At 37.5% G+C, this 26,633-nt stretch overlaps 1 protein-coding gene and 1 long non-coding RNA gene across 2 annotated transcripts in view; one reads left to right on the plus strand and one right to left on the minus strand.

Annotated features, from left to right (window-relative positions):
* The window catches only part of LOC122823137 (inactive ubiquitin carboxyl-terminal hydrolase 54-like), a 63,822-nt gene that overhangs the window by 19,331 nt on the left and 17,858 nt on the right, over nt 1-26,633 (minus strand). The window contains exons 3-8 of the mRNA XM_044102429.1: nt 21,257-21,349; nt 14,825-14,959; nt 13,969-14,082; nt 12,225-12,307; nt 11,087-11,192; nt 3,913-4,059 (exon numbers count right to left, since the gene is read on the minus strand). Of these exons, the coding sequence (XP_043958364.1) occupies nt 3,913-4,059; nt 11,087-11,192; nt 12,225-12,307; nt 13,969-14,082; nt 14,825-14,959; nt 21,257-21,349 (678 nt within the window). The remainder of the gene's footprint in view (nt 1-3,912; nt 4,060-11,086; nt 11,193-12,224; nt 12,308-13,968; nt 14,083-14,824; nt 14,960-21,256; nt 21,350-26,633) is intronic.
* Nucleotides 11,172-12,607, plus strand: LOC122823138. The gene is made up of 4 exons (XR_006369292.1): nt 11,172-11,259; nt 11,350-11,374; nt 12,228-12,309; nt 12,434-12,607. It is a non-coding gene; the product is annotated as an uncharacterized LOC122823138 (long non-coding RNA).

Below are 26,633 nucleotides of genomic sequence, written 5' to 3' on the forward strand. Positions count from 1 at the left end.
TTTGTACCTCTGGGTATGAACTAGTTTTAGATTTATGAGGTAATTCCCTCCTTTAAACCTGAGGAGGGTTTAGTCAGCATTTACCATCCTCCTGAAAGATCTATCGGTTGAAAAATTATTAGCATACAAAGTGTACTTTAGAGTACTTGTGATTGCTATATTTATTTGCACTTTCCTTTGTACCTCTGGGTATGAACTAGTTTTAGATTTATGAGGTAATTCCCTCCTTTAAACCTGAGGATTAATCTTTGAAAGTTTCTAGAAAAAAATTTGAAATTTCTGACTTTCAAAAATCTTTTTTTTTTTTATTTTCTGATTTTTTTTCTAGAAAATTGATGAGATTAATCTCAAAATGTCAGAGTTATTTTGGCAAATCTACAATGCCCTGATGCCGTCGTACTTTGTTGCTCTGATAAAAGCCTCAAGCTGAAACCCGTTCACCTCCAGTTCCATTGACTTCACAAAAGTCTGGTTAGTAGCTTTTACAGCAAGCTTCAGTTCTGCAACTCATTAGTGATCGAAAGGTCAAAAAATAATTTTCACAGTGCAAATCAATCTTTTTTTCTAGCAAACCCTGGAGAAACCCTGGATGATCAAGGACATTTGCCATCATTTTAAAGCCTTTGCTTTTCAGCTTTGCTTAGTATTCTAGTTTATGGTAGTTATATTAAATTATTAGACAGAAATTTACTTTGCAAAAACAGAGTGGAGCTAAGACTTTACCAGCTGCACACAGAATGCTTTCTCCTTTTGTTTGCTGGATGACTCATAGTAATGATGGATAATCAAAAATCTATTTAATACGGTAGACTATTTGTTTCAGATGCAAAATGATCCAATCTAAAGAATAAAAGAGCATGGAAGTGTTTTTGGGAAACAGGTGCAGAAGACAAGCAGACTGAAAGTAGAAGCTGTGGCGGGAGAAGATGGGGAAACGAGAGGCAGATGGATTCCCTTTTAACTGCTAAACATAAGAGAGAAATTCAATAGATGATTCCTCAGATTTGTGCCCAACTGCTAGGTTTCATCCTGCAACTGCAGGATAAAAACGAGGGAAGGGAGAAGAGACAGAATATGAAGGAGGAGGAAAAAACTTGACTCACTGAAACACATATTCATGTTGACTAATCCATTATTCATACATATCATTTCAGAATGCTGCTGGAGACGTTGCAGCCACATTAAAATGCATCAACATTACTCAGGTATGACATGGAGTATCAGAGGTCAAACGTGTGAGGCGAGTGGGTGTTTGAGAGCGGAGTAAAAACCCACAGGACAAAAAAAGATGTTTGCAAATCCAGCGTTTTTCTGTATGTTTCTTCATTTGCCGGTTTTCCAGTTGGTTTAAAGAGACTGACCCCGCACATTCAGGACTTAGAATCTGTGTATTTATTTATCAATCTATGTGCTTTATGCACTGCAAAAACACAAAATCTTACCAAGTATTTTTAGTCTTGTTTCTAGGGCAAATATCTTACTACACTTGAAATAAGACAAACGTATACTTTTCAGCACAACATAGGAGCTTATTTTAAGTCAGTAATTCCCTACTGATAAAAAAAGTACTAGCTGTAAGTGAAATAACCTGCCAGTTGAACAAGACATTTTTCCCCATATTACAATATGGGGAAAAAATACAACATGTTTTTTCCCCCCACAAAAAGCGTCTCCTATTGCCACACACTGCCAGTCAGCTGCCTGAGAGAAGAGTACAGCACCTTTATCCAGTCTATACAATAATTTGGCTGTTTGTTATTGATTATATTATGTTATTATGTTATTGTTTTTATTTAAAATAAAAGAAATTAAATCATATTGCATGTTTTTCTTTTACATTTGTGTGTAAATACCATGGTATTGTGAAAGCGTGGTATTTTTACTCAAGGTTATACAGTGAGAATCTTGAACACCAGATGCAGCATGATGTTTACATTTCCTTGCATTTGTGTTTATATTTGTAGGTTATGATCATTCAATTGCCTATTAGCTCAGTAGAGTTTATAAATCAGAACAACTAATCATTCTCAGACTGAAAAACAGTATAAAAGAAGAAGATATATTAATTTCAAATAAACAAAACCTTTAAAGATTTAAGGACTAAAGCTGTGTTTTGTTTTCTCAAATGTTTGTGCTGCTCGCTTTTACTATAAGCAGAAAAACTAATTTGCACAAACATCCTGCTCAAAAGCTTGACTGATCTAGCTTCAGAATGCAAAACTATAATTATTTATAAACCTTATGTTACCGGCTTAAAACTCGACTGTTTCTAAAGTCTTTTGTGTTTTGCAGTAAATCCCACCAAGTGTTAATTTTTGCTGCCATATGTGACATTAATTTCATTGCCATCCAGTATTTATTTATTTATTTTTTTGCCAATCTTTTGCATTCTTATCAGCGAGATAAAGTTCTTGTTTACTATATCAGAAAGTGAAATCCATTTCAGAGAAGCACAGAAATATACTTAAATCTCTACAGTTTGGTTCTCTCACAACCTATATCATAACTTTAAAAGGACAGCATCATCATTTTAAAGCCTTTCCTTTACAGCTTTGCTTAGTATTATAGTTTATGGTAGTTATATTAAATTATTAGACAGAAATAGAGAAATATGAACACAGATAAAACTTAAAGAATGATGATTTGGATCACCAAACTTGTGCATCAATACAAAACACAATGCTAACTCAAAAAAAAAAAACAAAGTCTGCAGCCTGGATACTTTAATGTATACATGGATCTTGGAGAGCTAACCAACCAGTAAACTATGTTGAGATTTAAAAGTATAAAAGGCCCAGTCTGCTTATATTTCACCACAATAGTGAACAAATATCATCAGAAATGATGACAGCATTCAGTTTCTCTCATGACGGTTTAGCTGCTCTCCGCAATAACCTAAAATATCATTCTGAGGGCAACAGCTGTTTTGCCACCTAAATAAAAAAAAAAACATCTGGAGCTAGTTTTGCAAAATTTTTTACCCTAAAAAAGTACCTAAAGCTAATGCAACATGTGTTGTATGAAAGATATTTTGTTAGACAAAAAAGTTGCTACTGCTAATGACTGATAAAGAAAATAATGTTTCTAAACTTTATGCTCACAAACGTATGAGAAAAAAACATGTAAGAGAAAATAGTACGAGAATAAAGTCATGATAGCACGACTTTATTCTCGTATTATTGATATTGTATTATTTTAACTTTATTATTAATACGGCTTTATTCTTTTAAAATATTATGGTTTCTTGTGTAATACAATTTCATTCTCATAACATATGGCTCTTCTTATTGTCATAATGTTTGTTATGACTTTTGTCTAACTACTCCATCGTACTTTTGTTTCAAAAGTATGTTTTTAAACTATGCTGCTTTGCAAGACTGGAAAAAGGACGGTCTATTTATTTCATATCAGTTTTCCAGATTTCTGACCCTGAAATATGACAATGCATGTACTTAACCCTCCAAAAAAATGTTTTATTTATTTCATTCAGAGGCCAAAATTCAGCTCCAGAGAGGGTCATCAATCACACCAATGCAAAGATCTCCCTAAGCTGCAATCAAAAGGTTTATGGATATAAATTTTAAAAAACGCTAAGAGTGAAATGGTGCAAATTCTGGAAAAAAGCATCCAGAATCTTTATGCAGAAAGCTGTTTGCAGATTGTAAAGCAGCTAAAACTTAGAGGGTTCATTTCTACTGCAGTCAAACACAAACACAGCCTCAAACCTACAACTACAGACATTAATGTACCTGACTCACATTCACAAATTGCTGTTTTTTTGCATTTCTATTGGAGTATTGTACACATGTATCTATCAGCTTGCATACATTTGCTTATGTGGCCAGATGGGCAATATGTTAAAAGTTAATGGAGAGAAGAAAACGTGTGCAACGTGCCGTGTGAGCCTCTTACATCTCCCAGACGCAGGCAGGTTCCCAGGCTGTGGATGACGTCCTCTGCTAGGTCAGAGTGGTCCGAGTCCCACACCAGCCCGATGGACACGATTTCTGGTGAGTTCATCAGAACCCGGCGGATACGGAGCACCTCCCCACAGTTACTCTGCAACGAAGAGAGAAAGGATTCATTTATCATGGTGAAAAAGAAGGCTTCTACTTTTTGTAGATACAGAAGCATTGAAAAAAACTTTACTACCAAAAAAGAAATAAAAGTTGAAACTTATAGAGTCTGTAGATACAGACTGATATATTTGGAGAATCTGTTAATCAAAGACGAAAATTGCAGTTTTTTTGAAGAGCATAAATATTACATACGATCAATAAAACATGATTTTTAGCAAAACTACCTTACACTGTCTGGCCAAATAAAAGTCACCACCTGCATTTGACCAAGCAAATCCCCCACTGCATGGACGATTATCTATTAGCTGCAACCGCTGCAATGAGTGGCTATTAATTTCTTAGACAACCATGTTGAAAGACACATCCTAGAAATCTAGAACAGTCAAATCACCGGCATCAAGCAAAGAATATATATAAATCGATTAAAGAAAAAACTGAAATTGGATAGAGAACTGCCCAATACATTATTAAAATCTGGAAGGATACCGTGGAACAAATAAGGTCGGAAAAAAACTCGAATGAGCGGTGATCACTTAAATGTTTTGCTAAACAGAAGGTAATGTGAACTGATGAGTCCAGATTTACTCTGGTTCAGATCAAGTGACCAATCATGCCTGGAGTCACGTGTAGAAGCCTGTGTGGGCGGCATTGTGTGGGCTGGGGTTTAGAAGATATGAGCTTTATTTGTTTAACCAGAACCAAACATGGAGACGCAGCTTCCAGTTTCTATGCTCCACTAGAAACTGATCGGGAAAAGCTGTCGAAACGATGAGTTTCTGTAAATCAAGACTAAACAGAGTTAGATTGGAACATTGATCAAGATATTTGATTTATATTTGCTTGATAAATTTGGCAAAATGTAATGTGTATTGCTTGTTTGCGATGTTTTAACAATTTAAAGGACTTTGAACTTCCTTGTTGCTGAAATGTGATACACATTTAACTTAACTGATTGAAGTACTAGGAAAAAAAAAAGACTTATGGTATTTTTATTTATAGGCACATTGGTCTCAATGTGCCTTGAGACCAATTTGAAGGAAAACAATGACTGACGTTACTTAAAGAAGTTGATTTTCTGTGTTTACATTAGTTTTTAGTACTCTTTAAATTTGTTATCTAGTTTTGTTTTAGATTTCTTACCACCAAATCAGATCTTCCAAAAAAATTTTTTATTTAGACGTATTTAACAGAAGTACGCATGGAGATGCACACAGGAAATAAGTTAACAGCAAGAGACAGGGGAGCGGAGATGAAGGCAAGACAAAAAAGATAATGAACGGATTGTAAGAGAGAACGACAGAGGGGTAAAAAAAAAAGTGCTGCGCTGAGTTGTATTTGTCCCTCGGGCCTTCTGTTGAGTTCAGAACCGTGTGTTCTGAATCCTTCCTTTGAGTCATGACCCACCGCAGAGCTGGTACAAACACACACACCCTGAAATAAAAGCCTGCACGCACACACACACAAGCACACACACGGGGCAGGGAAAGCGGACTCGGAAACAGCCTGAGAACACCCCGGCGTCCAGATCCTCTGCCAAACGCAGCACACACACACACACACACACACACACACACACACATTAAGCACAGTCCGCTCAGAACGCTCCCTCTGTGGGCAGAGAGCCGTTCTGCACTGGCACCAGAGATGGCAGGAAGGTATTTTGCCAGCGTCTGCTTTTCACTTCCCAGAATGAGACACGAACACAGGCCGGAGGGCGGCAGCCGAGCGGCACAGCGCCGGGACAGAGGCTATCTGTATGTCCAGGACGCAAGGTCGGCACACAGCCTCACTCTTCTGTCAGTCGGGCTGGGCGATATGACCTACAAATAAAATTTCTGACTTTTTCACGCCAGATCTGATTTTAGTTGATTGTCCTCTCTTTTTGAAAAGTATTTTCAAAAAGCAGCTTTTACTTCAGTCATCTTGTCTGTGAGTTGAATGATGGAGTATTGTGGATTACAAGAATGTAGTCATATTAGCGGAATAAAGACACTATTCTACCAGAAAAAAAAGTTACTTTAACACTATATTAAGACCTAAGTTTCAAATGTCCACCTGTATATTTTTGCTTATTTTCATTTTAAATATCCTGTGAGTGAATACATTTACCCATTATCTATAACCACTGGAACTTTCAATCTATTGCAAGTCATTTTCGTAATTTACCATCTATTAAAAGAGCACCCCTCAGATTAATTTCACTCCCAAACACTAACCCAGGCAAGTAAAGCCTGGTGGCCCGCCAGGCTCATAATACACTTGGGGAAACCACAAAACCTATTCATCCAGTGACTACAAACAGATTTGTGGTGCTTTATATTAATCAGTACACACAAAAAACTAACAGCAACCACAAAAAGTGTTGCTCTTGCAGACCTTTCGATATGCAGAATTTTCCAGACGACGGCGGGTTACATAACAGGACTGTTTGTCAAATGATACCACAGCTTTCCAGAATGCTGATTGTTGCATCCTTCAAAGGGAATAGAGACGCCGTGGTTCCTGACAACCCAAAAAGCTCCATAAAACAAGACAATCTCACTTTTATCAGTCTGCTGACAGCCAAGCAGACTGCTGATGTAGGTCTGAATCCAACATAATTTTTTTTTTTTTTTAAACCACATCCTGTGTGGGTTTTCACAAGTTCAGGTGACAGATCCAGCTTGGATGAATTTTTAAATCTTATTTTTTCCTTACACCAGTCATGGCTCTGAATCTCAGAGAAATAGGAAGGAAAACTGCTCTTTCCCGTGTCCTGCTGATGAGACATGGTGTAAGTACACCAGCTATTTAGGTAGATTATGGACCTTTTCTCACAAAGGCAGCTTGCAGACACCATTATCATGCAAGGCACAGACCGCCACGGCTTCTCATTTCACACATAATAGTTGGCTGCAAATTGCCGTTACGTTTGCGATGCCGACTGAGCATGTGCAACGCTCAGAGGTCAAACACAATTAGGAACAGTTTTAGAGACACTTATTTGCTCTGATGATAACTTCACTGCTTTCGCACTTGGAATTTAAAAACCATCTCCTGAATAAACTCACTGAAGGATTAGTGTTCTTATGCAGATTTTTACCCAGAAAATAAAGATGTAGCTTAATAAATGAGTATATAACTGAAAAATAATAGAATTCAGTGAGTCAAGAAGTGAAAAAAGGGCTTATTTCTGATAGCTTTGAAGATTTTAGCTTACAGCTACTGAACATTTTAAGTACAACTTCTCAAAAGTGAATATTGCGACACAGTAATACAAAATATTATTGTGTTGATGCAGAAATTGGAGTGAGTGTCCACATGAGGGGTTAGTGTGGCTGTTCTATCCAACCATATCAATGGAAAGTTGAGTTGAAGAAAAAACTATGGTGGCAAAAACCACAGCTTTGATGGACTTGTGAAGCAAAACCCATTCAATAATTTGTGGGAGATTCACAAGGTGTGTACTGCACCTGGAGTCTGTGCATCAACAGGCATCACACACATTTACACTCCGATTTCAGAACATGCGATGTTCAGAGAAGCAACAAAAACCTCAAAAGCTCCATAGCAGACTCTACAGGCCTCAGTTACCACATAATACATGATGACAGTTAAAAATGTTGCACTTGAATAACCAAAACTTCTAGAACAATGTAGAGACAAGAGAAAAGTAGAGATGTCTGATCATAATGAAGAGAGAAAAACAACATATCTGCAGAAACACGTCATACCAGCCATGAAGCACAGTGAAGGAGGTGCAATGATTTGGGCTTGTCTGCCCTAAATAATTGAGCCGAACATGAACTCTTCTCTGTACAAAGCATTTTAGAAAAATCTGAGACCATCTGTCAGACAAGTAAAGCTTGAACTGGAATTGTAAATTATTATTTTAAAGACAAATGTCTTTACAATGACTTAAGAAACTAATGAAGTAAGTTTGCATTTCATCCGGAAATCAAGATCTCAGAGTCTGCAGGAAGAGCGGAGAGATGTAAAATCCACGTTGCTTCAAGTCCACTGATGGTCATTTGTTGGTGTTGGTCCATTGTGTTCTATCCAAATTGAACAACTAATTTTTCTCCCCTTAAACTGATCTCCAACTCAACGCCTAAACATGATCTCTTACTGTGAGAAAACTGATAACTATGGATTAGTGTGAAGAATACCTCCAGTAATAGAATTTAATGGAGAAAATGAAAAGAAAATGCAAATGAAGTGCATGTTATGTAACACACAGCCGTCAAGAGAGAAGAGGAAAACAAAGAAATTATGAAACTAATTATGAAAACTCATTTTCTTTTTAATTTGCCCATTAGATTAATTCGTCCATGCACTAATTTTATCTAGTAAACATTAACAGTGAGCATTTAAAGGGACAAAAGCATATTTGTATGGCAATGTTTTACACCGTATGCCTGTTAATGTATATAATCTGGTTTTACTTCCTTATAAGAGCAAGCTATCATATAATAAGAAAAACTAATGACAACCTATTTTACGCAAAATTATCAGAACATGTCGATAATCCTATAATCCTTCTAATGAAATTTCAAATGTGCAAAAACACACAAGATTCAACATTATTTAACAAAAATATGTAAAAAAAAAAAAAAAAAAAAAAAACCATCTATAGTAAATGAACCACAACACATCTGGAACATACTAATTGTTCAGATAAATGGACAGCATGGAAAAAACAACATCAACTCAAGTCAAACCACCCAGAAAGCACGGTGGTGGAGGTGTGATTATTTGGGTTTCTTTGAAGATTTAGATCAGAGTTTCTAAAACTTTTTCAGGCTGAGGACCACTTAACCCATTTAACAAACACTCACAGACCACAACATCTTAATATATAAAACCTAAAATTAAAACATTAGTGTCTCAAGTCACTTATTGTTGTCTTTGCTGTTGTTTATTAATGTGACCGGCGTGTTTTTTGTTATTTACGGATTCTGAAAGTGTGGATTCTAAGCTTTCCTAAGCTTTCAAACTCATGGAAATCAAAAAAGAAGCTAAGTGTTGTGTGGATTAATAACATTTTAGGACATTTCTATCATTTATATATACTGTATTTTAATAATTTAACTGAATTATTGTTTATTGAATAAAAATAACAATAGCTGCCGACGTGCGAGTAGAGCATCATATGCAAGCAAAGTCATAAAAAACAAAGAAAAGTTCTTGTTAACTGAGTCCCTACCTTTCACGGAACAGAGCCGTTCAAAAGAATCGAATCGCTCGTGAACGACACATCAAAACTTTCAGCAAGTATGACTTCACTTCCTCCGATCATATAAGTTGTCCTGGCGTTGTTTTCTTTCCACTGGTATCTTCAGTTTTTCTTTTGAATGACCCGTCTAAGTCGCTTATCCGTTTTAAACACAATTCTTTAGTAAGCTAGTTGTAGTGTCGCACTTTGAGCTGACGTCACTGCAAATCAACGGTTGATTACATGCAGTACCTAGCGGACCACGAGGGGGCGCCCAGGCACCACCGTTTAAGAAACTGATTTAGACAATTATCTCCTCTATCTGTACACCGATGTAATATACAAGCTGTTTCCTGAATGATCACTCCATTAGTATGTCATGTTTTCGCTGCTAAATGTGGTTCTACAGGCTTCGAAACATGTTTCTGTTTTTATTTCTTCTTTTTTAATAAGTAATGACTGTGCACTTAAAGGTTAATATTGAAATAATTTTAGAATTAGTAAGCCATTAAGCGATTGCATACAGAGATGGGCAATAGCAGATCTACTAGAGCGGCTTTAAATGGAAATTGTAAGGTCCCCTTTCGAAGAATCACTTTTGCTCAAAGTGCTCTGTCCGTGAGAGGATCTGTAGTTTGGAACTCACTTCCTCTTGATTTAAAGTCTGTAACCAGTTTTAGTTCCAAAAACAAACAAAACTCTGGAAATGTCAAAAACAGAACTGTATCCATTTTTGATGTTAAATGTTTCACTGTTTGTTTGTAGATGTTGTCAACATTATGTTGTGCTATTTTAAATTATTATCACTTAAATTTTTTAGAGGTACTTTTTAAAAGCCCAGCTAGGGACAAGTGCTGTGAATTAGCTCTTGCTATTGCACTATGATGCAAACATGGGACTGCTGTTTTGTTCAGTTTGTCTTTGTGTCTGTCCCTATCAAATAAACTTCAATTCAATTAAATGATATAACCTAAATACCAAATCATTGTGACAATTTCCTGACAAGTAAAACATTAGAAATTAATAAGTGTGCAGTTCAGTACATATTGCTCACCTAAAGTACATAAAAATGCTAAAGCAACACACAAAAAGATCTGTTGTGCAAACAACTATTATAAGAAATGAAAAATACCTCAATTACAAATAACAGTTTTGCATCAAGTCTGCTGATCAGAAATGACTCTCTTCAAGTTGAAGAACTTAGATTTTAAGAGGCACTTCATTTTTATTAATATTGTCTGGCTTTAACATTCAACATCCACACCTTTACTGATCTCACTATTGCAGTTATAAAACCTCTGTTTGCTTTCAGAAAGCTCACATGCTTTAAAAGGAGATGATTCTGGCTTTAAAAACGTCTGATTCGTGACACACAAGGCACGAATCTGATGTGTGCAGCCATTCCTGCTCAGAGTACAGCTCTGATTACCAAAAGTAAACACTTCATTTCCAGATACACACTTTTAAATGCCGTGTTTATCATTGCTAAGCCATTTGCAGTGTAAATAAAAAGTCCTCACAAGTAATCTTAGTCCATTTCCACACACGATTCTCCATGTACCTGATGACTGCCAGATGTTGGGCTAATTAATATTGTCTAATTATTGTGATACGGTGGTATATTGATTAGAAGTTAATTAATTTTGTTTTAAAAATTGTACTTTTTTAATGATAAGCATAAGTGGGAAGGCCAAAACATATGTGTGATAAAAAATATTTACTAAACTCATACATTTAAAAGTTAAAGTTCACGGTTTCTCTTCTCACTCAAGTTTACATAATATCTTAGTCCATAAAGTGTTTATGGTCTCACAGGGCAGTTGCGGAGGTCTCCCATGTTGCTAGCGTTGCGGAGCAGCTCTCCAAACATGTCCGGTGTTGGTTTCTCTCTGCACTCCAGCATCCTCACCGCCTGGTTACTGCAGCATTTGACACACAGGAGAGAAAAGGAGAAAAGAAAAGATCACACACTTCACTGCTGAAAACGTAAAACCAACGTTGTTGAACCTATGTGTGAAATTGAATATTTCTGTATTTAAAGTAATTAATTTAAGGCTTTTTAAAACTTCCCTGCAGGCTCTGGTCCACATCTCAGAGCTTTGTAAGTATCACAATAACAATACAAATTTAAAAACCATCTTAATCTCCCCTTCCTTCCTCATCCCTTCCACAGCTGAATTAAACCTTTTGACTGCTCTGTTTTAGAGGAAGCAGGAAAATGCAACGCCACAGTCAAGAAGACGTTCTTATTTCTGTTTACTTATGTCTGAGCTGTGCTTGAACCACATATCTTCCTCTCTATTTTTGTCACCCTTGGATTATCTTACTTATGCTGACTTTTTTGCTTTCTAGGCCGTAAACAGCAGGCCTCTGTGAGGTTAAAAATAGCCTGGCGGTGTTAACAGGCACAAACACAGGGGAGGCTGCTCCGTTGTGCTTGAACTACCTGTTTACTTGTATTTTCACCCAGCATTCCTGCTTCGATTATTTACCAAAGGGATACGTATGGATGTTTTGTTTCATTTTCTCATTTGGTGGTTCTGCTCCGCTGTTTTACTTATAGATTTTTGTTACTCCCTGGGTGCAACTGATTGATTACCACCAAGTTTCTTATTTCATTAACTTGGAGCGTGGGAGATTTTAATGTAACACAGGCACTTGACTGTGTGAGGATTTGCCTGGACATTCCCTCATTCACATTTGGGATTCGTTTGCACACGCTCACCTGCTCCTGCATACGCATGAGCATGTGCATGATGTATGCGCATACGTGTTCATGTGTGATTTCTCTCGGCGTTCGGCCGGGCCTCATGCAGAGAAGTGAACGCGCTGTACCTTCTTTTACTGCCATGTTTAAACCTCAGCTTGCTTCCAGGTTTACTGCACCGTGTCTATTCACCCGCATGTGTGCGTGTGTGTGGGTGTGTGTGTGTGTGTTAATGTCGACTTACCAGAGGGACGTGGTGGAGATGTAATGAACCATCTGAATGAAGGGCAGGGGGTCCGAAGAGGCTCCACAGCTGCTGCACACACACTGTAAGAAGAAACACATCCTGGGATTCATTACAGGACATCATTTTCTCTGATAATTATTTTCTCGTTAGGGGCCATCAAATGTTAAATCACATAATGATTTAGGGTTTCTTTTTTTTCCTCCAAGCATGTTCTGGATCTAAACAAGGGCCAGAGCTTGCTGTGCAGAGCCGTTTCTGTTTAATCGGATGAAGAAACGATTCAAGCCAACAAAGTCCAGATTTCCATCTTGTCACCAAATCTTTGCTGTGGTAAAGAAATCGGAAGACTGGATTTGTACGTGTAAGTCGGACCAGTGGAGGTCCAGATGCAGGATTTCCCACAAAAATATTTAAAAGAACCCAAACAAAAAAATGCTAGTTTAAATGTGAAATTTTTGGCGAAAAAGTTGAAACAAAAAAAGGTCCTTGAATTATTTTTTTTGAAGTCGTTATAAATCAGCCTAGGCAAGTGGCTGAAAGTCTTTATTAAAGAATTTATACGCCATAAGCCTTTTTCAGATTTTGTCCAAAGCTCATACTTCTATGTATTTAATTAGATGGATGGATGTTTTAGATCAGGGATGTCAAACTCATTTTTGTTTTGGGGAATATCAAAATCTGAATGTTCTTAAAGGGCCGGTCGTGCCATAATATATTGATGAAACCAATTAAACTATTAAAATATCAAACAATAGCTGTTCCTCCAGTATTTTGTGATTGTTTTAGTTGATTTTTGCTGTCAAACTTGCAGATTTTTAGGGTCCAGTTGAGAAATGTTTGTTAGGATTTTTTACAATGTTTGCGGTAATATCTGATGACTTTTTATGACTTGATATCAAGTAAGGCTGAGGCAGCAGTCACTTAAACTTAATGTTTTTGACCAATTTAGAGAAAATTTGCAATAAAAGTGTAGATTTGTTGATTTTGTGTGCATTTTGCAGATTTGTGAAAAACTGGAAGGAATTATTGATGTAATTTGGAGTCCAAAGGGCCTCTTAAAAAGCTGTGGCGGGCCAGATTTGGCCCCCGGACTTTAAGTTTGACACGTGTTTTAGACAATCAGATATTGAATAATCTCTTGAAATACACATGCTTTTCCAAAATCTTCCAGATCAAGAAAATGTTAAAATCAAATTCCAGACTTTCCTGAAGTCAGTTTTTCATAAAACCACCTTTTGCTGCAGAGACAGTGAAAGTCTTTGGAAGTATCTACCAGCTTTAGATATCTAGAAACTTAACCTTTAACGATTCTTTATTGCATATTTTATAGTTATTCTCTGTGCTATTGCACTTTATTACACACACCATAATTTATGGACTAAGTTTTGATTACTTAAGCTGTACGTGCCGACAGCCCCACAGGAAATATACTTAAAGTGAAAAAGAGTTATTTTTTAAATGGTGATCCCAAACGTGGCTCCTTGTTAAGATTAATGCATTAAATTATAGTTTTCCTTCCCTAAAGGTTAAATGTCCAGTGTTGAGTAAAGTCCCAATTTGATGCTATTATGAGACACAGGAGATCTGATAATACATATTAAATCAGTCGAGGGGAAAATGACGATGAGTTCTTAAATATTTGAACAAATATATGGGTTGAGTTGGTGGTAGGATTGTCTAGAGAATAAAATATTAGCTTTGGGTTTTTATATGAACAATCGCTTCTCTTTTAATTACTTACCTGTTCAAACAAAGTCATGGCAAACTTCTGGTGTGGTATGCAATGTTTGGCTGTGCAGATGTCCTCTCTGCTCTCCGCACTGATGTGGAAGTGGATACGCATCAGCAGATTCTCCTGAGAAACAAAGTTTACACATATGAGCCGTGTGGTTTTAAGAGTGTTACATGTAGTGTGTGTGTGTGTGTGTGTGTGTGTGTGTGTGTGTGTGTGTGTGTGTGTGCTCCTCTCTGCTGGTGCTCTTGTTAATCTGACCGTGGGAGCAGCATCTATATTTCATAAGAAGCCGACGGATTCCCTGACTGAACACATTTACTACCAATCGATCAGACAGCACCTCTCAGAAGCACACATAAAACACACAGACGCGCATGCACGCAGACACAACACACACACACACACACACACACACAAGGAGGGCAAAGAGTAGAGAAAACAACTGAAATTCCCTGGAAGAAACCAGTAGCACAGAGGAAGTTTAAAGATGTTACAGCTACAAAAATAATATTTTGATCTGCATAATGTTAGGAACCGCTCCACATAGAACTAAAAGGATAAAGACTTTATCAATGATCTTTTATTTTTTACTAAGTTTTACAGTTTAACATACTCAAAAAACAACAAACAACTTTTCATTGACTTCCATAAAAATTTTCTTACTCTGCATACTGAAAATATTTAGTCCTTCACTTTTTCCACATTGGAAATTGTATTAAATTAATCTCTTTCCTCAAAACTCTACAGTGAGAAAAAAAAAGTTTTTTAGTGTAGAGGAATTTGCATTTAATATATATATTAAATGAGATAACGAAAAACAACTGTGTGCGTATGTGAAGCCACGTTGCTGCTGCAGACTCACAAAGCACTCAGCAGCGTCGTCCATAATGCCCAGCTGAAACCTCTGCTCGTCTTGGAAAGTCTTGGCCAGCGCGCTCCGCAGTGCGTCTGACGGCAGAACGCGCTCGCTGCTGAACTGGAACTGAGCAAAGATACTCTGAAAATGCACACAAATATAAAGAATCCATTAATTTTTCATCTGCTGCAGCAAATATAAACTATTTCGCACTATAACGCTGCTCCTGAAACACCTCTGTATTGTTGCTAGAACAAAAAAACACAAAAAAAACTGTCAATGCATTTTCCTGGATCACCAAGTTATTCTAAATGACCCATAAAAAGAAGCAGGAAAACTTGTGAACCTATCAAGAGCTAAAGTGCTGCACAACACTCTCTGACAGCGATAAAACAAATGGCACTACCAAGGCCTCAGTATCACAACATGTAAATAATAAATGGCACTTTTCTCAAACAAAATAAAGCAGCTCAAAGAGAGCTTTGTAGCAGTGAAATAGAAACCAAACCAGGGGGCTAACAGAGAAAGCTAGGCCACTGAAGTATGTTTTGAGGGCAGCATTCGATGTGAAGGACATCATGGAGAGACCCAGCAGTCTGCAGCCTCTCTTATTAGAGGAAACAATCCTGATCTTACAAACCAGTCCATAAAAATATATGCTTCTTTTTGCCAGCTTCACTGATTAGTTATAGAATAAAAATACTGTTTCCACATAAAGTGCACCTGACATTCTCTTTCTTAAAGCCTTATCGCATTTTTTGTTATTTCTATAATCTATGCAGATTCAAATATTTTGAACATCGGAAGGCGTCTACAAAATATTTTCAAGACTAACAAAGTTGGAGAAGTTACATTATTCCAGGACTTCATGTTAATGGTCTGAAAACCAAATCAGACTGAGTATAATTGGTTTAAACTGCAAAATTGCAACAAACAAAAAAAAATTCTGATATTGACTGGACTAAACTAAGTAAACAGAGCAGAATTTAGCTAAATTTAACTCCCTTAAATCAAATGAATTGAATAAATTGAACTTGATTTAAATGAACTAAATTGAATCAAATTCAGTAAATAAGATCCAACTGAATTGAAATCAGCTGGACTAGACTAGACTGAACTGAATAAATTTCTATTTGATTTTAGCAGTATTTAAGATAGCTAAAATTGCGATATTGACGCTGATAGTGCGGTGTTGTTACCAAAGAAAAAATAAATAGAGAAATTATGTTTCTGAACACAGAACGAGTGAATTTGACTTCAGCTGGATGGAGGGCTGCAGCACCAAAACACGGAGAGATAAAAGCGTAATCAACTTTCTCCATGTTGCCGACGGATAAAAATGACCTACTTTTTAGTTAGGAAGAAATTTATGCTGAGACAAACATGCATTCATTTAATATATGTTTTTTTTTTCTTCTTTAGAAAGCCTGGGACAGAAATAAACCTAATTTGACTTGACGTATCCAAACAGCAGTTGGTCCTCTGCTGGTTTTCAGTCGCAGTGGTGGATTCAGTTGCTGATGAGACGGCTGGACTGAAAAGCAGCAGGTCTCCTCTGTGACCTGAGGACTTTTAAAAACACTATATCAAAAGAAAATATTCACACAGTCACAGTTCATCACCATCAGTTTCTGTCCACAGTGGGGCCATTTTAGTTCATCAACCAGAGGTAAAAGAAAATCAAGCTGAAGCAACAAAATTGAACTACATTTTCTGAAAATGTGACTTTACATTGAAATGTTTGTTTTTCTTTCAAATCTTCTATTCATTAAATGAAGATTTTCAGTATATTGCTTATCAAACTGAATTTTTAAGCCAGCCTTTATGATTAGTTTGTAATTTTCTGTTCCTATATTGTAAATATTCTTGCCCAGCACTAGTTGCATTCCTGGATTCAAAATAAATGTAACTTCAAAATTAAAGTCTGGAGGAAGAGAATCCAAGTTGCTTGAAATCCAGTGTTTAGTTTGCACCTTAAATGATTTTGGGAGCCATCGTGTCTTCTGCTGTGTTTAATCAACTCCAGAGTCAAGAGTCATTTACAAGGACTCTTTGGAGTACTTCATGCTTCCTTTTGACAAACTTTATGAAAATGCTGATTATGTTTTCTAGAACGATTCAGCACCTGTCAACACAGCTAAAGATATCAAAACCTATGCCATCAATGTCCCTGATTGACTAGCAAATGCCCTGATCTGAACTCCATGCAGAACTACTGAGATGAATCTAGTTAAATGATAATTGTATCTACATGAAATCTCTAGAACAGGGTGTCTTTGCATCCTTAAAAACTCTTAAATTATGTATCTAAAATTTAGACCTTAAAATACAATTTAAAATTGTAAGTTAGCCTTTAATATATTAGTTACAGATCTGAAATTTTGTCTTGACAGAACGATTTAATTACGATATTTTTCTTGCAGAACTTTTCTGTCAGGCAAAACTTTGGTCACCCTCACCGCTAACATGCCCTCGCTAGCTAGCTTGTTTTTTTATTTTCCGTCTATAAAGTGCAAATGTATCACCAGTTGGCAGAACAAAGTTTGCACATGTCTGTGGAGGTAAAGGACTTAAATTTCATTCAAAATTATCTTAAAAAGTTTTAAATTTGTGTAGAAACCCTGCTAAAAGTATGTCCACGTTGAAATGTTTAGTAATGTGTTTTTGCTTTAATCGCTATTTTTAAGTGGGGAAATTGTGGGGGGGGGGAACTATATGTTAATTTGAGCATAACTGATTCCCTAATGGTTTATTATAAGTTCAGTAGATCTGATTTCAGGTGGCATTCTGGAAGCAGTTCACCAAAATGGCTGCGATGATAACGGTGTGAAAATGTTCTCAAACAATAGGCTTCATCAGAGTGAGTGCTAGTCGAGTGTTGGCAACGGCAAAGGTAATGCAGTCGTGCTGCTGACGGAGAGGAGTGTGTATGTGTGTGAACGACAGAAACAGAGGGAGAGGGAGAGAGAGAGAGAGAGAGGAGGAAAAAGGGAAAGTGTGAGCAATATTGTGTGTATGTGTGTGATATGGTGTCTGCGCTGACTGCAGCATTGCGCCAAGGAGAATGGAGGGGGAATAGACCCTACAGAGAGCAGGAGGGATGGAGGGAGGAGTGCAGGGAGAGAGGGGGCGGAGTGAGTGAGTTAGAGATGTGTGTTAAAGTGTGTGCGCACGTCAGCGTGTGAAAACAGAAACAATCAGCATCCACTCCTGTGTTCATTCATTTTCTCCCTTCTTTCCTCCAGTTTTCCATTCCCTTTTCTCACTTTTTTTCCTGGTTATTGCAGTGTGTTCTGAGGTATCTGCATCCAAGTGTGCGTGTGTGTAAATGTGAAAGTGTTTTGCGGCTGAGAGAGATAAATTGTTGCAGTGATTTTCTTGAGGGATAGCTACCGGCGTCCTCTGAACTTATCTCCACTACACGATGCAGCCTTTATCTGCTGCAAATCAACCTAAAGTAAAGTAAAACATAACCTTAATTTTTGTTGCTGCATCTTTAAAGAAGTTGTTTAAAAATTTAACACTCCATTGAAGCTAATTTGGTGGGTGTCTGCCTCGGTTATTCGGATGCTTTAATCAACTCCAAGCAGACTGTGGGGAGCAGCGTTGCAGCTGATAGCTGGCAGGACGGTTAATGAAACCTGACAGGAAAATACGGGACACCACCTTTCATTTCTACACCCACAGCTGACTGGCGCGGTGCGTGCTACAAATCCTGTACGTGTGCGGCGCAAGCGGTAGGATCCTGAGGTGCGTGGCTGGAGTGCAAAGTGAGATTTGTGTGCGTTTCTTATTTCAGTGCCCCAGCGTGGGATGTGCTGGCTCAGCGCTTTCAGCCGGGCCAATTAATTACAGCGAGGCGCTGGAGACGGAGCGGCGTGTGGAGCGCACACATCAACACCGGGCCGCATCGCACACTTCCAGGATGAGACACATGTATAATGGCGCTGATGCAACAAATGGCCGGAGCGGGGCTGCATTAAGCCTGGTCATTAGGAGGGAGGCAGGCGGTTACAGATCTTCATCTTCTGGACTGCTGAGATGCCAGGCTATCAAAGAACTGTGCAAAACTTTTAAACCATTCTTTATAGTTTGCTCCCAAAGAGACGGATACTTTTATGACAGACTTCCAGTATTGAAGTGCATTTATGTTCCAGCAGTGGTATATTTATATAAACAAAAATGTAGCATGATAAATATGAATATGCAAGCTAAACAAAAGTACACCGATCTCACACATAACTCAGTTTAACTTTTATTTATCTGAAATAGTTAAACTATTGTATTGCAGTTTAACCATTTATTTAGGTTCTGATCAACATTTGTGTGTAAAATGATCAGACAACTGAGGCCTAATCCACATGTAGCCTGATATTTGGGAAAACAAATAGATTTTAATGCATTTTTTCCTTTCATCTACACAAAAACTCCGTTTTATACCACTAAAAACAATTATTTATAAAAATTCATATCAAAGTGGAGATTTGAGAAAACTCCATAATTGTGTTTGTATGTGTTCATGGGAAAACAAATTTAAAGTGCCAACCATTACAGTCTGTGACAAATAATGCATCAATATATCCACAGAGTTGCTTTAACTCTATTCTTAATCAACATTGTCTTGTGCTTTAGTGACTTTATAAGCTAATACGCTATTCAAAAGTAGGTCAGCCTACATTTCTGTCAACACAAATGAACGTCTTGGCGCCATGTTTAATTCCTAACGGGAACTCGTGGTTGTTTTGAAGCTATCTCATTGGCTGACATAGATTTTAGCTTTGCGCTACACTGCCCCCTAAGGGTGTGGCATGCTTAAAACAACGTTCAGGGGCGGATCATCGTGGGTTCATGTGAAAATGTTTCTGAAACATTTTCACAAATCACAAGACGCAAAACCTTAAGTATTTTTGGCTTAGTTTTTAGTTCACTTGAAATAAAACAAAACTAACTTAAAGTAACTTTTCAAGAAAGTATAGCAGCTTGTTTTAAGTCAATAATGAATTAACATTAATTTTAAAAAGTACTAGTTCCACTGGCAGATTATTTCACCTGTAACAAAACATTTCTCTCATGTTTGGCATCAACAAGAGTCTGTTTGCATTAATTTCAATAAATATCTATTTCATTGATTATTGGGAAGGGTATGAATGATTTTCAACAACACATAAAAGCAGAAAAAAATATTTTTGATTGATAACACAATTTGAGAGACACTTGTCTCACTTTTTTGATAAAAAATGGACTAAAGAAGGAGATGATGTGATTCTAGTCCACATTTTGTGGTGCTTAATTTTTCAGTGAAGTTAAAAGAAAATATGGATTAAAATAAAAAACCAAAAGAAGATAAAGAAATCTGATTATGAAACAGAACAGAAGCAGAACCAAACCTTCCTCACGTTATATGATAGTTCTATCAAGTGTGATTTTTTTTTACTCATATTACAATGACTGTGAGAAAATCTCTGCCTGATGAGTCAGTTTTAAGACAGTGCAAGTTTATCAAATTCCCATGTCTTGGATAACACCAAATCTGAGCTTCAACCAGCAGAAATGAATTAGAGAATCACAGAACATAATTAATGTATAAGCAGAACAGAGAGATTGTTGTAATTTTTCTGAGTGAATGGTCTTTTAAATAAATTACTTCATTTGGTTTGGGTTAGTGACATGGCTAAGTTTAAACAAAGTAAATTCAGCTTTTGAAGAGGAGATGAACACTTTGTAAACATGTATTAGCTTTCACGGTTTCACACAATTTATTGTCATAAATGAGCAAATATGACGGATTGAAATTTGGTTATTTACCATTCAGAGGTACATTTACTCTGTTTGATGTTAAGAGGCTGTATACTTTGCCACCAGTTTGGGCTGAAGATGATAATGTCTAGTCTGACTTGGTGATGCAGAGGTCAGATTCAACCAGCAGGGGGAGTTTAGCGATTGCGCTAGCTATCGTGAAGAGCACCGGAACTTCCTCCTGAGATAATAATCGCTGGAGTAGAAACACCGTGTCCGGCTCTTTTATTAAAATATTCCCCTTTGTTGTGTGTTGTGGAAATAAAGAGTCCCGTTCATTTTCTTGATATCTTGTTTTAATAATAACCGTTAGCCGCTAGCATAGAGAGCAGTAACGCGTGCCAGAACGAATGGCAACGCTTATCCCATGCGCGCATGCGCAGAACCAGAACTACGGCATCTGTAAAAGTCCAATATTACTATGTGCACAGTCAATATTCTTCAGGGCGTTTACACAAAGTAACTGTGTTTTTCCCTGATTAAATTCAAATGCCTTTCCATGTGAATTATAAAGGCAGAAGATAACAAACATAACAAGAAGATAACAAACATAACAAAAACAACGGACTGGTTCTGATTTTTACAGAAATAAACAACACACTAAAATTAGTTATTTAGAAAAACAGGAGTTGGTGTTTGTACCTTTAGAGCGCAGAAGATGCATGAGTCCTCCATGCATTTATGAGTGGTCAGCTGCCGAAAGCTTCTCCTAAAGATGTCAAGATGCCACAAGACCTGGAAAACAAAAACACGCTCATTTTTTTATTCTATTCATCTTACCCAGTTGAGAAATAATACTTTATTCCACAAAACCGATGAAAGGAACGCACACTTGTTTGACCTGGACTGAGATTTTAATTCACAAACAGATTGAGTCTTTAAATATCTTCCTGTGGAGAATGAACAGGAATGAATAGCCAGAAAAAACATTGCTGGGGGTTTAATTTGTGGGAAACACACACATCCTGCCAGACCTGAGTGCTGCTCCAGTACAGACAGTCCATTAAAACCACTGTTAAAACATCCTTTCATTCAAAAGGATGATGGTCTACCCGAAATAACCACCTGGAGGAGTTTCCTAAATAGCTGTCTGTTGGAACGGTTTGTCGTCTTTGTTTTTGATTACATGAAAGGCTCACGGTTTCCATGGTAACATCACATTCGGTCTGATTATATCTGCAGGTGCACGGCAATCAGAAAAATTAACTGGAGGCACAAACGTTGACACATTGCTGAGGGAAGTATCTGTGCAAGAGCGGGATTTACTTGAAATTTAAAGGAGTTGTCTCTTTGTTTTATGACAAAGAAAATATAAGCACCAACTAATTTAACAAAAATATAGTTTAAACCTTGATGTATTAGATTGTCATATTTTTTCAGAATCCTCCACACCTCATCTTGTTCCAGGAAAGTCAATTACAGGAAACCCAAGCTGGAAATGATGCAGCTTTTATCGTCAAAACACCAGAATCCCTTTGGCTCCCTTCCAGTTGGTTTTATTTTTTTATGTATATAGCAAAACTGGAGCAATAAATGTTAAACAAGCATCAAAATCAGATCCTACAGCCAACAAAACTCTTTATGTTGTGCAGGTGAACGTGGTGAAAGTGAACTAATTCTTATTAGATAAACTGTGTGGAAATCAGCAAAACTAGGCTGGTGTGATGTTCACTTTCTGGTGCAAAAATAGGAGCAAACTTTCCACAGGGCTGCGTGTTGGTTTCACAGTGCTGAGGCTGCTCTGATATTTCTGGTTGACATTTGAGCTCAAACAGGCCGTTACAGCTGCTGCGAGGAACCCTTCTGTTACCTCTCCGCAGTCGGGCTCAGGTATCACCATGGCAACCTCAGCCCCATTCATCTGCTCGTGTGCAGAGCTTTCTTGATTGGGCTCGATTAGTTTAATCTTCCCAGAGGGGGAACGGTGCTGATTATGTGATGCGGGTACCGCAGCGAATGACACAAATTAAGGATTTAGCTGAATGTTATAAATTGTATTCAGTCTCAGCTTCAAGGATGTGTTTTTTGTTTTGTTTTTGTTTTTTTAATATCAGCAATTCTTGTCGGGGCATTTCTGCTCAAAATTGAACAAATTCATCTTTATGAATTACTTCTGCACAGTGCCTTTCTGCTTTCTTGATCTTCAGCAATAAGCGGGAGAGAAAGTGAAAGAAGAGAGAAAGACAGAAAAGAAGAGTGTCCTTCTTTGTCTCACTCTGGTGCAAAATCAAAAGGAAAGAGCCATTAGCGCATTCATTTAGTCAGCTGAAAGATAATATTGACGCTTCAATGTCCCTCAGGCTTCGACGGAGATTGGCAAATTACAGGCATGTAGTTATAGAGACACGAGCGCAGAGTGTATTTTGGCCTGAGTGACACAGGTTAGGGAGCAGCTGATGACAGTCTGCATGCTGACCTCAGTGTTATATGTTCAATTGCTTCCTCTTGGTTATTTGAACTCCTCCTCTGACTGTAGCGTATTCTGTCGTGATCGTGCACAGCAATGCAGCAAGCGCAAGGATAGTGCACCATCTCTGCACCTCCCTCTCTTTAGAAATTTTTCCTTCTCCAATCACCTCTTCTCTATTTATCATCTTGTCAAAATGTGGTGATTTGCCTGTTTTAAGACAGGAACAGCTACAAAATTGGAATCACTTGAAAGATTAATTTTTAAATAAAAAAGATATGCTCACATCACACGCCCCTCTGAGCAACATCTCCACTCTGCACAAATACAGATCCCTGAAGAAAGCTCAGGCAATTTCAGCTGAACCCAACAACCCCCTGTTTGCAGAGTTTCCCCTCAGGACGCAGATTAGCTTTCAAAAGCTGCAGAACCAACAAATTTAAGAATTCATTTTTACCTGCTGTTACCGTCTTTTTGAATCATATGTCAAACTCGAGGCCTGGAAGCCGAATCCGACCCGCGATAACTTCTTATACGGCTGAGGGATGCTTGGATGGAACCTTCAAGATTGCAGTTGTGTGAATAAATATTACTTTATCAATCAAATTAAAGATGTTTTTATCTGTATGCTGCAAAATTATATCAGTCGGTCCTCCCAGTTTTTTGAGAAACAAAACTAGCATTTCCCCACACTTTTTTTGTGCTAATTTTAAGTTTATTGCAAATTTTCCACAATGGTCAAAAACATTGAGTTTAAGTGATAATAAGTCCCGCCTGCAGGCTGCAGAATTTCTTACTTGATATGGCGAGTAACATTTACTATAAGCACAAATATTTTGTAAAATTTCTTGGAAGTAGCTCCACAAAAACAGTGATTTTGATTGCAAAATGTCATAAAGATAATCACTAAATCCTGGAGAGACTGATCAGTGTGAAAAGATGCTCGATATTTTTTAATTAAAAAGTACTAATCGAATGCACACATGGCTATTTTGCAATAATTTAACAGTTTGTTAATTGGTTTTATCAATACATTCTGCCACAACTGGCCCTTTGAGGACATTCGTGATCTTGATCTTACATCTTGAGGTCCAAAATAAAATTGAGTCTGTCTCACACCGTTGTTTCAAATGTTTCTTTTTGAGTTTTTATGTCTATATAATCATGTTTTTTATCATAGTAATTCATTGTATTGATTGTTTATGAATGTATTTGTTGCTGACTGTAGTACAAATTTTCCCATTGGGGATATTACAGATACCTTGACTAATAGCTGTCATCACTTCTCTTCTCTTGCACAAATTCTGCTTTAATGACTGTATTTATGGGTTTTTGAACCACATTGGAGAACCCGGTCTGCGTTACAAATCTTCAGCTGTGGAGGTGAACTCAAGTGTTCCTCATGGATTATCTTTGAGGCCAATTATGTTTTCTTTTTATTTAATTCAGGAAAACATTTACATCTGGTGAATGTACACTTCTATGCAGACGATATAATATACTGAAGCGCCATAAAAACATAAAAATCTGTTTTAATCTGCTTCTCTGAAGTTCTTTAGGAGTTCCCGAAGGATCAGTCCTAGAAGTGAATGTTTTCCATTTATATAAGTAATGCTGGGATAGATTTGAACCCAACCATGGTTCATATCATCATTACAAACAGCAACAGACTCTCTCTTGAGTCTGTGTTTAATTTTTATAAAAGTTTTGGACTTCTCTGTCGTGGTGGGATCAGATCGCCAGGGCCCCCTCCCTGCTTGTATCCGGCCATTTTGGCCGAAATGGGTTTTCTTCGCAGGGTGTCTGGGCTCTAGGGTGAGACGCTCGGTCATCCAGGAGGGACTCAGAGTAGAGCTGCTGCTCCTTCACGTCGAGAGGAGCCAGCTGAGGTGACTCAGGCATCTGGTCAGGATGCCTCCTGGACGCCTCCCTGGTGAGGTGTTCCAGTCACATCCCACCAGGAGGAGACCCCGGGAAGACCCAGGACACGCTGGAGGGACTATGTCTATGTCTATGTGGCCTGGGAACGCCTTGAGATTCCTCCAGAGGACATGAAGCAAGTGGCTGGGGAGAGGGAAGTCTCCCTTCTGAAGCTGCTACCCCCGCGACCCGACCCCGGATAAAGCGGAAGAAAACGAATGGATGGATGGATGGATGGATGGATGTTGTGGTGGGTGAAGATGTCTGTCAACAGATTACAGTAAAACTCTTATAAGAATAAGGGAGCATATTACAAACGCACAAAAAACAGCCCAGGTAGGTAATTTGATAACTTCCTTATTAAGAAAGGAAGTTGTGGAGAAAAACATTATGGAACCGTTGTTGAAAAACATCTTTGGTTTTTCATATTAGCAAACTATCCTCATTGTTGTCGCCAAGGTTTCCTCCAGAAAACCTGCTAAGCCCAGTGGCTGGATGCTAGTTCAGTCATTCATCCAGCGGCCCGTTGTGTTTTTGAGTTATAATATGTTTAAAGTTGATGGGAAATTTGAAAATATAAATTGATAATTATGTGTTATTGTAAGATTGGAAGATTAATACCTGAACACCAACTATAAAGTGTTAAAAAATGCAAACATTTTAAAAAGACTTCAATAAATTAGCAATGCTAATCCTGACAGAGGCACAAGTAAAGCCTGGTGGCCCGCCAGGCTTATAATACAGTGAATATTATTGCATTGTTGCATTTAAAAACAAATTAAAATGGGTTATCTGTAACGTTAGTACTAACACAAGATGAATTCTCTTTAAATAGACTCTCATTTCTTCTCATCGATTCAAACTAAAATATTTTGCTGCTACAGTTTAAAATTATATAAAAATATTATAAACCTAAATTTTAATGTGAGAGAAAAACATTTTACTTGCTTCTAATAAACAAAGAATATGCCACTTCAGTCCTTATTGATGGAAACTATAAGTGTTGTGACAAACTCAAACAAGCCGCCTAGATTCCTGCACAAAGTAAATCTTTATTCTGACCTGCAATACAACACCTGCCTGATGCCGCCATCCGCCGCTGACCTCTGCCCTGTATGTCCTGTTCCTACTGTTCTGCTCTCACATTACCACATGTAGTAACAGCGTCTCTATTCACTGCATTTTGATTACTAAAGGATGCTGCTGTCTGTGCCACAGCCAGGGCTTCAGTTTCCAGCTATTCCATATTATATGAGTTTTTATTGAAGCAGTGAGGTTTAAATAGTAGGAAAGGCCAATGTTAAAGGTAAATCTATTCAAAGGAAAGATTAAATGGCTAAATGGACATCAGTTATTTAGAAAAATTAAAACAAGAAAACAACAAAAGCTGCTGTTCTTCAATCTCTATGGTGGAAAATGTAACTGTCAGCCATCTTCCTTCACAATCTAATGACAATATGACATATTTCTTGTTATTTAAAGTATTGCAAAAAATCTTCAAATGACGCCAATTTAAAGTGAACTGAAAAAGTATTCACAAGAGTTAAAATTTTCAACATTTCCAGCACCTGGTTTCTGAATGGTAAGTCAACAACAAAACACTTGTGTTTTCCAGCCGCCATTGTACAGCGCATACCGCTGACCAATGAACCATAATCAACACTAAAACTAGCTGACCAATCATGCTGATGC

Source organism: Gambusia affinis, linkage group LG20 (assembly GCF_019740435.1).
Source record: "Gambusia affinis linkage group LG20, SWU_Gaff_1.0, whole genome shotgun sequence".
Classification (NCBI taxonomy): Eukaryota; Metazoa; Chordata; class Actinopteri; order Cyprinodontiformes; family Poeciliidae; genus Gambusia; species Gambusia affinis.